Genomic DNA, 13,717 nt, shown 5'->3' on the forward strand with positions numbered 1-13,717 from the left:
TGACTAGCTTGTGCTGCTGTGTCTGGTGCCGTGCTCCTTCCTTGAGTTGAGGTGACCAGACTGGGTGGGTCTTGGGCTAATCCGGGGGGGGGGAAAGACATGAACCTGCTCCGCATGGGTCAGTAGGCCTGTTGCAGTGTTCCTTCTTTCTTATGTTCTTATGTTCATATGTTCTTATGTTCTTATGTAATATATCGGTTGAAATAGATTATTATGGATAATGCAATTATACAAATATATACATACCAAGAGAAGTGTAGGAGCTTGACTCCTTATTAATGTCCAATATTTTAACTTTGTACATATACATTGCTAGACAACTTTTGTAGTAATGATCTTATATTTTATCTATTTGGTTTGTAATCCTAAATTTTTATATTACAACTTCATGTTATAAAACAGACCAGCCGTTAGACGGGATAAATTACCTAACTCTCTACCATGATCTGGAGACGTTTTGACAAGACATATATATATATATATATATATATATATGTCGTGCCGAATAGGCAGAACTTGCGATCTTGGCTTAAATAGCAACGTTCATCTTGCCATATAGGACAAGCGAAAATTTGTGTATGCAATAATTTCGCCAAAATCATTCTGAACCTAACGAAAACAATATATTTCACTGTGTTTGTTTAGTATTAAATTATTGTAAACTAATCCAAAATATACTTAGTTGGGTTAGGCTAAAATAAATTGTTCTTGTTATAATAAGGTTAGGTAAGTTTTCTAAGTTCCTTTTGGTGCAAAATTATAAATTTTTACATCAACATTAATGAAAAAAATATATCTTTAAACGTATAAGAGAAAATTTTGAAAAGGACTTAATTTTAAATGAGTTCTTGCTAATTGACCAGTTTTACATATTCGGCACGACATATATATATATATATATATATATATATATATATATATATATATATATATATATATATATATATATATATATATATATATATATATATATATAAAGTTTAGCGACCAAGCGAGGGTTATTAAGGCTGCTTGTCACCTATTCACCCCTTGTCAATCTAATTAACATTAACTGAAATCACCACTCAGTGTAACTACACCTAGAGGCATAAACCACTCACTGTATATACACCGAGAACCATACACCTCTCAGTGTACATTCTTGATTGCAGTTGCGTTATAAGTGTAGGTTAATAAGTGCTCCATTAAGAATTACATGCAAGTAAAAATTCATTTAAAATAATTATTACAGTCGTTACGTTACCAGTTTCTGGCAGTAACACCTCCCATAAGAGGCCTGGTCACAGACCGGGCCGCGGGAGCGTTGACCCCCGGTACTCTCTCAAGGTAAACTCCAGGTAATATTAACAAGAACGTTCAAGAACAGTATTTACATAATCAGATTGAATTACCCAAACTTCGTGTGTATATCATACATGGAACGTCGCAGGTTATATACCGAGAGCTGTATATCTCTCAGTGTATATACACCGAGAGTTTGCTTTTATCCCTATTATAGGGATGAAAGTATTCTTGCGTGACAGCCTTAAGTAACTCCAGTGTAGTCGATAGGTTTTTAACTCTCCATTATCCAACCAAACAAAAGGAAATTATTCAGCAACATTGTTCACGTGTACTAAAATGTCACAATGAATGTCAACCATTGAGAGTCTGAACAGTGGAGCCTCGGTCAAGCGAGCCAGCTGTCAAGTTGTCAACTTGCGAACAGCAAAGAACCACTTTCAGAATCCACTACACTGACAGCCAGCAAATTGACGTACACTGACTGCCAGCAAGTTGACGTACACTGACAGCCAGCAAGTTGACGTACACTGACAGCCAGCAAGTTGACGTACACTGACTGCCAGCAAGTTGACGTACACTGACAGCCAGCAAGTTGACGTACACTGACAGCCAGCAAGTTGACGTACACTGACAGCCAGCAAGTTGACGTACACTGACAGCCAGCAAGTTGACGTACACTGACAGTCAAAAATGTAATGTGTACAGCATGAAATAAACACATGATTCAACTATTTTATTTCATTTACTGAACTGATTCTCTTTCCTTTTTAATTTAATCTTTATCTCCCCCACCCAATAAGATAGAGAATTTCAGAGTGGGCTTCCCTAGCCCCCATGGCCCTCCCACTCTAACACCCCTCCCATGTATTAGTCTCCATCTGATTGCACTAGAACTTAAATTAAGAACATACCGCACCACACACCAATGTGATAGTAATCTACAACAACACACACACACCCGCGCACGCATTACAAACCCAACCCCCCACCGCAACCCCCCACAGGTCTCCGCCAGGGCTCCCGCTCCCCCAATCCCACCATTCTCCCCGGACCACAGTTTCAGAAAAGAAGTTGAAGGTTTGGTATGCGAGCGCGGATGGAATAACAAATAAATGCGAGGAGTGGCATGAAAGAATCAATGAGACATCATCAGATATCATAGCACTCACAGAAACGAAACTCACTGTGACAATAACAGACGCAATCTTTCCACCCGGATATCAGATCCAGAGGAAAGATAGAAGGAGCAGAGGGGGAGGAGGGGTGGCACTGCTCATTAAAAACCGATGGGGATTTGAGGAAATGGAAGGAATAAACGTGATTGGAGAAAGAGATTACACTGTAGGTACAATTCAGTCTGGGGAACATAAGGTAGTCAATGCAGTGATGTATAACCCACAACAAAACTGCAGGAGGCAAAGAGAGGAATACGAAGAGAGCAACAGAGCAATGGTGGACACACTAGCTGACGTGGCCAGAAGAGCTCACTTGAGCAGAGCAAAGCTACTGGTTATGGACGATTTCAACCCAAGGGAGATTGATTGGGAAAGCTTGGAGCCACATGGGGGGTCCAAAACATAGAAAGCCAAGATGATGGATGTGGTACTGGAAAACCTCATGCACCAACATGTTAGGGACACTACCAGAGAGAGATAGGGGAGGATGAACCAGTAAGACTGGACCTCGTGTTCACCCTGAGCAGCTCGGACATTGAGGACATCATACATGAGAGGCCCCTTGGAGCTAGTGATCACGTGGTTCTGAGCTTTGAATGCATAGTAGAGTTACAAGTAGAGAGGGTAACAGGAACTGAATTGGAAAAGTCAAACTACAAAAGGGGGTACTACACAGGTATGAGGAACTTCCTGCAGGAGGTCCAGTGGGACAGATAATTGGTAGGAAAGTCAGTAAACGAAATGATGGACTACGTAACAACAAAATGCAAGGAGGCAGAGGAAAGGTTTGTTACCAAGGGCAACAGAAATAATGGGAAGACCAGAAGAAGCCCTTAATTTACCCGAAGGTGTAGGGAGGCAAAAATTAAGTGCACTAGAGAATGGAAAAAGTACAGAAGGAGAAGGACCCAGGAAAATAAGGAGATTAGTATAAGAACCAGAAACGAGTAGGCACAGATAAGGAGGGAGGCCCAGTAACAGTACGAAAACAACTTAGCATCGAAAGTCAAGTCTCACCCGAAACTGCTGTATAGCCATATTAGAAGAAAGACAACAGTCAAAGACCAGGTGATCAGGCTGTGGAAAGAAGGTGGGGAGCTCACAAGAAACGATCAAGAGGTATGTGAGGAGCTCAACACGAGATTTAAGGAAGTATTTGCAGTGCAGACAGGAAGGACTCTGGGAAGACAGAATTGAGGGGGACACCAACAAGGAATATTCCAACAAGTGTTGGATGAAATACACAACTGAGGAGGTAAAAAAAAAAAGCTGCTAAGTGACCTTGATACCTCAAAGGTGGTGGGTCCAGACATCTCTCCCTGGGGCCTTAGAGAGGGAGCAGAGACGCTGTGTGTGCCACTGACCACAATTTTCAACACATCCCTTGAAACTGGACAACTACCCGAGTTATGGAAGACGGCAAATGTAGTCCATATTTTTAAGAAAGGAGACAAAAACGAGACACTGAACTATAGACCAGTGTCACTGACGTGTATAGCATGCAAAGTTATGGAGAAAATTATCAGGAGGAGAGTGGTGGAGCACCTGGAACAGGACAAGATTAAAACGACAACCAGCACGGATTCATGGAAGCCAAATCCTGTGTCACAAACCTTCTGGATTTTTATGACAAGGTAACAGAAGTAAGGCACGAGAAGGAGGGGTGGGTTGATTGCATTTTCTTGGACTGCAAGAAGACCTTCGACACAGTTCCTCACAAGAGATTAGCGCAAAAGCTAGAGGATCAGGCAAGTATAACAGGAAGGGTACTGCTATGGATCAGAGAATACCTGACCGGGAGGCAACAATGAGTCATGGTACGTGAAGAGGTATCACAGTGGGCGCCTGTGACGAGCGGGGTCCCACAGGGGTCAGCCCTAAGGCCAGAGCTATTTCTGGTATATATGAATGACATGATGGATGGGATAGACTCAGAAGTGTCCCTGTTTGCAGACGATGTAAAGTTAATGAGGAGAATTATCTCAGATGAGGATCAGACAGGACTTCGAAGAGACTTGCACAGGCTGGACACATGGTCCAGCAACTGGCTTCTCGAATTTAACCCTGCTAAATGCAAAGTCATGAAGGTCAGGGAAGGGGAAAGAAGACCACAGACAGAGTATAGCCTAGGTGGCCAAAGACTGCAAACCTCACTCAAGGAGAAAGATCTTGGGTGAGTATAACACCGAGCACGTCTCCGGAAGCACACATCATCCAGATAACTGCTGCATCATATGGGCGCCTGGCAAACCTGAGTATAGCGTTCCGATACCTTAGTAAGGAATCGTTCAAGACACTGTACACCGTGTACATAAGGCCCATACTGGAGTATGCAGCACCAATTTGGAACCCACACCTGGTCAAGCACAACAAAAAATTAGAGAAAGTGCAAAGGTTTGCGACAAGGTTAGTTCCAGAGCTAAAGGGAATGTCCGACGAAGAAAGGCTAAGGGAAATCGGGCTGACGACACTGAGTAAAGGAGGGTTAGAGGAGACATGATAACTACATACAAAATACTGCGTGGAATAGACAAGGTGGACAGAGACAAGATGTTCCAGAGAGGGAACACAGATACAAGGGGTCACACTTGGAAGTTGAAGAATCAGATGAGTCAAAGGGATGTTAGGAAGTATTTCTTCAGTCACAGAGTAGTCAGGAAGTGGAATAGTCTAGCAAGTGATGTAGTGGAGGCAGGAACCATACATAGCTTTAAAACGAGGTATGATAAAGCTCATGGAGCAGAGAGAGAGAGGACCTAGTAGCGTTCAGTGAAGAGGTGGGACCAGGAGCTGAGTATCGACCCCTGCAACCACAATTAGGTGACTACAATTAGGTGAGTACACACACCAAGAAGGCAAGTATGTACCCCAGGACACATACCGCGGTAGATAACTTTCAAAAGAGACCAGCTGTACTGTCTCTCACATACTTAACTCGGCTCAATAACCACATCTGTTGACTTACCTTAAAGCTCGTTTCTCTACGGTGTTGTTTGCAGCGTCAGTCCACCGTTCAGACAAGTTACCGTTCATATCATTTTCTCTCTTTAAGACATCCTCCTGTTGCTAAACAGAAAACATGAATTAGGTAAGCAAGTTTGACTCAGTTTGTCAAGTAAGTTTCTTCATGTATAGGTACACATAAATAGAGTTACATGTAATATCATGCATAGTTAAAGTAACTTATTTCCATTGAGGTCCTTTTAATATCTTATTATTTAAACTTTAAAAGTTAAAACAGCTAATCAATTCAACTTTTGAAAAGCAGTACTGACAAAAGCAGATATACTAGGAATGAGGTCAACTGAGTTATCTACATTAACATTAAAGATCAGATCACAGTAAGTTAGTTTATTCAGGTATACACAAATACAGTTACAAAGAATTATCATACATAGCAGCATATGTGTAAAGTACCTAGGATAACCCAGAAAAAAAGTCAGACAGTGACTTATTTCCATTGGTACATGTGAGTTAGTTAACTCTTTTGGGCTATCCTAGGCGATCTACACATATGCTGCTATGTATGATAATTTATGTAGCTATAATTATGTCTACCTATACTTGAATAAACTTAAGAAATCACTCTCCTCCCTCCTGTAGCTACATTCATTTGGTACCTTTTGGCTCTATTTGTGAACTAGCTATGCTATGACTGGCTTCGACATGTGCGAGCAGTCAGTTCCATTCCTTTATTTATTGCTGTACAACAAAAAGTGTTTGAAGCCTGACCATCTACTGTGGGTACTCTAAAGTTGTGTTCTCTTCCCCTAGTACATACTATACTTGCTCTGGTTCTCAGCCTTGACAAACTTGGCAGCAAGATATTCTGGACTCTGCTTGTGAGCAATTTCATAAACGTGATTTAACTTCAGTTGTTTCACTCTGTCTTTAACATTCGGCATATCCAGTTGTTATAATTCATCCTTGCCTTCATGCTATCTTGGACTCAGGTTCAGGATGAATCTTACCATTTTGTTCTGGGTGATTTGTAGTCTATCTTTTAGTTTTTTCTTATGGCATTGTACAAGAGCTAGAGAATGTATTCTACGAGCCTCAGTAGGTAGACACTGTGCTTGTCTGTAGAAGAAATTCAGTTTTGCAGTCACTTTCTTTACTACACTGTTCCCTATCAATTATCCTGACATGCTTGAGTCAAAGGGGATTCCCAGATATTTCACTGAGGATACTGAAGTGATGGGTTCCCCATTACACTAGACATTTAAATTATTTACCCTTTTCAGTTTATTTTTCGTATCAATGAGTATGGCTTCAGTTTTCCCGAGGTTTAAGGACAATTAATTGTCTCTAGCTCTAATGACAGTACATTAGCTATATCTTGTGGATCTTTACCTGACACTAACAGAGCATTGTCATCTGCGTACAACAGAAGCTTACACGTGACATTGATGGGTATGTTAGTCACATAACATAGGAATAGTAAGGCACCCAGAATACTGCCTTGGGAAACCCCACATGCTATCGGCAGGTGTTCTGATTCTGTGTTGTTGATCTTGACAATTTATTTCCTGTTGCTCAGGTAGGACTTAAACCAGTCTACAAAACCTATTCCGATAGCTTATAGCTTCTTACATAATATATTGTAGTTGACCGTATTGAAGGTCTTTTCAAGTCTAAGGTTATCATACCTCCAGGTAAACCTATGAGATTTCCTAGCGACATTTGAGTTCTCAAATAGTTCATCAGATTAATTAAGGAGGTGTCGGTTGAGAGAGATCTGAAACCTGAATAGTAATAATGGACAGTAAACTTGACAGTAAACCGCCTTCTCAAGAATTTTGGACATCACGCTAAGTATACTAATAGGCCTATTAGTACTGGAACAGTACTGGTGATGGTGAACAAATTTATTATGCGCAGTATGGGGACTGACAGTTCGTAGGCACCATCTTTTAGGAACTTAGCCAGGATGTTATCTGGACCAGAGCTTTTAGCTGGGTTTACCTTGCTTAGTCCTTTTCACACTAAGTCATAAGATACACCTACTAGTTGGCAACTGTTTGGAGTGACACCTTTATTACTGTAGTAAGTTTCAAACTTATTGGAGTCTGTGATAAAGGTATTGATGTAGCCTGCAGTTTACTTACTAATGTTGATACGACAGTTGTTGCATGGTATACCGCGTTATCGATATTTCGTACTATGTTAGATCTGTCTACGGGTATATGGCTATACCCGAGCTGTTTTAGTTGTTGCCAGAGCTTTCTAGAGTTATTCTTGTATTCTTCGATTTTTGAGCAATAGTACCTTGCCTTTGCTCCTTTTATAAGCCTCTGCACTCTGTTCTTCACTCTTTGGAATTCATTTAGCGCTGCAATATCCTGTCTGTTTGCCTTAAATTTTTTAAGTAACTGGTCTCTTAATTTCATATTATCTAATACTCAGTAGTCATCCAGGGTTCAGTTCTTCGTTTAATTCTGACTTCTTTAGGTTTACAGTCAATAGGAAGGCCACCAATGTGTGCTCAAACATTCACTATTATTCCAACCATGAGACTAAAGTCAAAAGGAGTGTATTTCTTACTATGTTTTTGAGAGCCTATATAGTGTGCAGTCAGGAGTTCCTAGATGAAGAAATTAGGAAAATATCTGACATTGGCACGAAACTGCGATATCCTAAAGTGGTTATGGAATCTGCCTTGCTGGCAGCTAAGAAAACTTATTATAGAACAGAACCTAAGATAACACCTCAGACCAAGAATGTGCTGGTCCTCCCATATAACCACAATTTATCTATCCTACCGAAGGCTCTTAGAAGATTTAATTAATATACAAGTAGTATTTAAAAATTCACGGAGTGTTAGAAGCATCCTGATAAAGAATGCATCCCAACAACGTATTGGTGGTGTCTACAGAGTTGGTTGTAATGGTTGCAGTCTCTCCTATTTGGGACAGACTGGAAAGTCATTGGAGGTGAGAATGTCCCAGCACCGTTATTCGATACTTATAGCACAGGAGTCGAACGCAATTTTCAGCCATATTAGAGTCTGTATTAACCCAGCAAATTGGCATGAAGCAAGAGTAATCTTTCCTTGTTCCTCCTGGCTTGAAAGGAATATTGTAGAATCGGCAATTATTAAGCATGATAGGCAGTCTTTATACAATATCAGTGATAAGTTGTTCAAATTAGATGCATTTTTAGTTGAGGCAATAGTACACAGTTTAAAACTGGGCTCTTATACGTATGCATCAGACTGTCTTAAGTGTAGTGTCACACCGAGGAATTAGGGTCTGTATTTTTGTTTTCCTGTTATTACAGATGTCTCCCCCCTTTAATGAGTTCATTTTAATGAGCCCCATTTCCTTTACATAACTTTTTCCTTTACATAACGTTTTCCTTCTCTTGTAATTTAAAGGGACACGTTGTCCTAGGTGGGGAGGATATAACTGCCAGTGATTTCTATATCACTGACAGTATATTTAATTATCTATAGTTATAGATGTCATAGCGAAATATGACCGAATATTTGTTGTTGATATGTTAATTTCGTTTCGTTTAGGCTATTTCAATATCAATGACTGTGGGATTTTTTCTAATACTATAATATTCATCTCTCTGGCTATGGTAGTGTTGGTGCTGGTCACTTCCAGTGCCCTCTCCATCCTTCCTGTCTCACTATGGTGCTGGTCACTTCCAGTGCCCTCTCCTTCCTTCCTGTCTCACTATGGTGCTGGTCACTTCCAGTGCCCTCTCCTTCCTTCCTGTCTCACTATGGTGCTGGTCACTTCCAGTGCCCTCTCCATCCTTCCTGTCTCACTATGGTGCTGGTCACTTCCAGTGCCCTCTCCTTCCTTCCTGTCTCACTATGGTGCTGGTCACTTCCAGTGCCCTCTCCTTCCTTCCTGTCTCACTATGGTGCTGGTCACTTCCAGTGCCCTCTCCTTCCTTCCTGTCTCACTATGGTGCTGGTCACTTCCAGTGCCCTCTCCATCCTTCCTGTCTCACTATGGTGCTGGTCACTTCCAGTGCCCTCTCCTTCCTTCCTGTCTCACTATGGTGCTGGTCACTTCCAGTGCCCTCTCCTTCCTTCCTGTCTCACTATGGTGCTGGTCACTTCCAGTGCCCTCTCCTTCCTTCCTGTCTCACTATGGTGCTGGTCACTTCCAGTGCCCTCTCCTTCCTTCCTGTCTCACTATGGTGCTGGTCACTTCCAGTGCCCTCTCCTTCCTTCCTGTCTCACTATGGTGCTGGTCACTTCCAGTGCCCTCTCCATCCTTCCTGTCTCACTATGGTGCTGGTCACTTCCAGTGCCCTCTCCATCCTTCCTGTCTCACTATGGTGCTGGTCACTTCCAGTGCCCTCTCCATCCTTCCTGTCTCACTATGGTGCTGGTCACTTCCAGTGCCCTCTCCATCCTTCCTGTCTCACTATGGTGCTGGTCACTTCCAGTGCCCTCTCCTTCCTTCCTGTCTCACTATGGTGCTGGTCACTTCCAGTGCCCTCTCCTTCCTTCCTGTCTCACTTTGGTGCTGGTCACTTCCAGTGCCCTCTCCATCCTTCCTGTCTCACTATGGTGCTGGTCACTTCCAGTGCCCTCTCCATCCTTCCTGTCTCACTATGGTGCTGGTCACTTCCAGTGCCCTCTCCTTCCTTCCTGTCTCACTATGGTGCTGGTCACTTCCAGTGCCCTCTCCTTCCTTCCTGTCTCACTATGGTGCTGGTCACTTCCAGTGCCCTCTCCATCCTTCCTGTCTCACTATGGTGCTGGTCACTTCCAGTGCCCTCTCCTTCCTTCCTGTCTCACTATGGTGCTGGTCACTTCCAGTGCCCTCTCCATCCTTCCTGTCTCACTATGGTGCTGGTCACTTCCAGTGCCCTCTCCATCCTTCCTGTCTCACTATGGTGCTGGTCACTTCCAGTGCCCTCTCCTTCCTTCCTGTCTCACTATGGTGCTGGTCACTTCCAGTGCCCTCTCCATCCTTCCTGTCTCACTATGGTGCTGGTCACTTCCAGTGCCCTCTCCATCCTTCCTGTCTCACTATGGTGCTGGTCACTTCCAGTGCCCTCTCCTTCCTTCCTGTCTCACTATGGTGCTGGTCACTTCCAGTGCCCTCTCCATCCTTCCTGTCTCACTATGGTGCTGGTCACTTCCAGTGCCCTCTCCTTCCTTCCTGTCTCACTATGGTGCTGGTCACTTCCAGTGCCCTCTCCTTCCTTCCTGTCTCACTATGGTGCTGGTCACTTCCAGTGCCCTCTCCTTCCTTCCTGTCTCACTATGGTGCTTGTCACTTCCAGTGCCCTCTCCTTCCTTCCTGTCTCACTATGGTGCTGGTCACTTCCAGTGCCCTCTCCTTCCTTCCTGTCTCACTATGGTGCTGGTCACTTCCAGTGCCCTCTCCATCCTTCCTGTCTCACTATGGTGCTGGTCACTTCCAGTGCCCTCTCCTTCCTTCCTGTCTCACTATGGTGCTGGTCACTTCCAGTGCCCTCTCCTTCCTTCCTGTCTCACTATGGTGCTGGTCACTTCCAGTGCCCTCTCCTTCCTTCCTGTCTCACTATGGTGCTGGTCACTTCCAGTGCCCTCTCCTTCCTTCCTGTCTCACTATGGTGCTGGTCACTTCCAGTGCCCTCTCCATCCTTCCTGTCTCACTATGGTGCTGGTCACTTCCAGTGCCCTCTCCTTCCTTCCTGTCTCACTATGGTGCTGGTCACTTCCAGTGCCCTCTCCATCCTTCCTGTCTCACTATGGTGCTGGTCACTTCCAGTGCCCTCTCCTTCCTTCCTGTCTCACTATGGTGCTGGTCACTTCCAGTGCCCTCTCCTTCCTTCCTGTCTCACTATGGTGCTGGTCACTTCCAGTGCCCTCTCCTTCCTTCCTGTCTCACTATGGTGCTGGTCACTTCCAGTGCCCTCTCCTTCCTTCCTGTCTCACTATGGTGCTGGTCACTTCCAGTGCCCTCTCCATCCTTCCTGTCTCACTATGGTGCTGGTCACTTCCAGTGCCCTCTCCTTCCTTCCTGTCTCACTATGGTGCTGGTCACTTCCAGTGCCCTCTCCTTCCTTCCTGTCTCACTATGGTGCTGGTCACTTCCAGTGCCCTCTCCTTCCTTCCTGTCTCACTATGGTGCTGGTCACTTCCAGTGCCCTCTCCTTCCTTCCTGTCTCACTATGGTGCTGGTCACTTCCAGTGCCCTCTCCATCCTTCCTGTCTCACTATGGTGCTGGTCACTTCCAGTGCCCTCTCCTTCCTTCCTGTCTCACTATGGTGCTGGTCACTTCCAGTGCCCTCTCCTTCCTTCCTGTCTCACTATGGTGCTGGTCACTTCCAGTGCCCTCTCCTTCCTTCCTGTCTCACTATGGTGCTGGTCACTTCCAGTGCCCTCTCCTTCCTTCCTGTCTCACTATGGTGCTGGTCACTTCCAGTGCCCTCTCCTTCCTTCCTGTCTCACTATGGTGCTGGTCACTTCCAGTGCCCTCTCCTTCCTTCCTGTCTCACTATGGTGCTGGTCACTTCCAGTGCCCTCTCCTTCCTTCCTGTCTCACTATGGTGCTGGTCACTTCCAGTGCCCTCTCCTTCCTTCCTGTCTCACTATGGTGCTGGTCACTTCCAGTGCCCTCTCCATCCTTCCTGTCTCACTATGGTGCTGGTCACTTCCAGTGCCCTCTCCTTCCTTCCTGTCTCACTATGGTGCTGGTCACTTCCAGTGCCCTCTCCTTCCTTCCTGTCTCACTATGGTGCTGGTCACTTCCAGTGCCCTCTCCATCCTTCCTGTCTCACTATGGTGCTGGTCACTTCCAGTGCCCTCTCCATCCTTCCTGTCTCACTATGGTGCTGGTCACTTCCAGTGCCCTCTCCTTCCTTCCTGTCTCACTACAGTAAAGACGGTCCTCTGGGAACGTTATTTGCTGGACACTCTCCTCTTTTCTGCAAATTTGCAACCTCCTGTTAATGTGTTGATTGCAACACGAAAGGCGTAGAGCTATCACTCTACTCCCCCCGTGGTTGTTTTGCACACACACACACACACACACACACACACACACACACATATATGTATATATATATATATATATATATATATATATATATATATGTGTGTGTGTGTGTGTGTGTGTGTGTGTGTGTGTGTGTGTGTGTGTGTGTGTGTGTGTGTGTGTACTCACCTAGTTGTACTCACCTAGTTGAGGTTGCAGGGGTCGAGTCCAAGCTGCTGGCCCCGCCTCTTCACTGGTCGCTACTAGGTCACTCTCCCTGAACCATGAGCTTTATCGTACCTCTGCTTAAAGCTATGTATGGATCCTGCCTCCACTACATCGCTTCCCAAACTATTCCACTTCCTGACTACTCTGTGGCTGAAGAAATACTTCCTAACATCCCTGTGATTCATCTGTGTCTTCAGCTTCCAACTGTGTCCCCCGTGTTGCTGTGTCCAGTCTCTGGAACATCCTGTCTTTGTCCACCTTGTCAATTCCTCTCAGTATTTTGAAAGTCGTTATCATGTCCTCCCTATCTCTCCTGTCCTCCAGTGCCGTCAGGTTGATTTCCCTTAACCTCTCCTCATAGGACATACCTCTTAACTCTGGGACTAGTCTTGTTGCAAACCTTTGCACTTTCTCTAGTTTCTTTACATGCTTGGCTAGGTGTGGGTTCCAAACTGGTGCCGCATACTCCAACATGGGCCTAACGTACACGGTGTACAGGGTCCTGAACGATTCCTTATTAAGATGTCGGAATGCTGTTCTGAGGTTTGCTAGGCGCCCATATGCTGCAGCAGTTATTTGGTTGATGTGCGCTTCAGGAGATGTGCCTGGTGTTATACTCACCCCAAGATCTTTTTCCTTGAGTGATGTTTGTAGTGTCTGTCCCCCTAGACTGTACTCCGTCTGCGGTCTTCTTTGTCCTTCCCCAATCCTCATGACTTTGCACTTAGTGGGATTGAACTCCAGGAGCCAATTGCTGGTCCAGGTCTGCAGCCTGTCCAGATCCCTTTGTAGTTCTGCCTGGTCTTCGATCGAATGAATTCTTCTCATCAACTTCACGTCATCTGCAAACAGGGACACCTCGGAGTTTATTCCTTCCGTCATGTCGTTCACAAATACCAGAAACAGCACTGGTCCTAGGACTGACCCCTGTGGGACCCCGCTGGTCACAGGTTCCCACTCTGACACCTCGCCATGTACCATTACTCGCTGCTGTCTTCCTGACAAGTATTCCCTGATCCATTGCAGTGCCTTCCCTGTTATCCCTGCTTGGTCCTCCAGGTTTTGTGTGTGTGTGCGTGTGTGTGTGTGTGTAT

General features: G+C 44.7%; 1 protein-coding gene across 4 annotated transcripts in view; it reads right to left on the reverse strand.

The window, feature by feature from the left end:
- Positions 1 to 13,717, reverse strand: part of LOC128704509 (beta-1,3-galactosyltransferase 5-like) — a 170,032-nt gene that overhangs the window by 106,321 nt on the left and 49,994 nt on the right. For 3 of the 4 annotated variants that reach the window (XM_070087328.1, XM_070087310.1, XM_070087316.1), the window contains one exon: positions 5,425 to 5,525. In XM_070087328.1, the coding sequence (XP_069943429.1) occupies positions 5,425 to 5,525 (101 nt within the window). The remainder of the gene's footprint in view (positions 1 to 5,424; positions 5,526 to 13,717) is intronic. The other variant, XM_070087325.1, reaches the window with a different exon arrangement.

The sequence above is a fragment of the Cherax quadricarinatus genome, chromosome 2 (assembly GCF_038502225.1).
Source record: "Cherax quadricarinatus isolate ZL_2023a chromosome 2, ASM3850222v1, whole genome shotgun sequence".
In the NCBI taxonomy this organism is placed as follows: Eukaryota; Metazoa; Arthropoda; class Malacostraca; order Decapoda; family Parastacidae; genus Cherax; species Cherax quadricarinatus.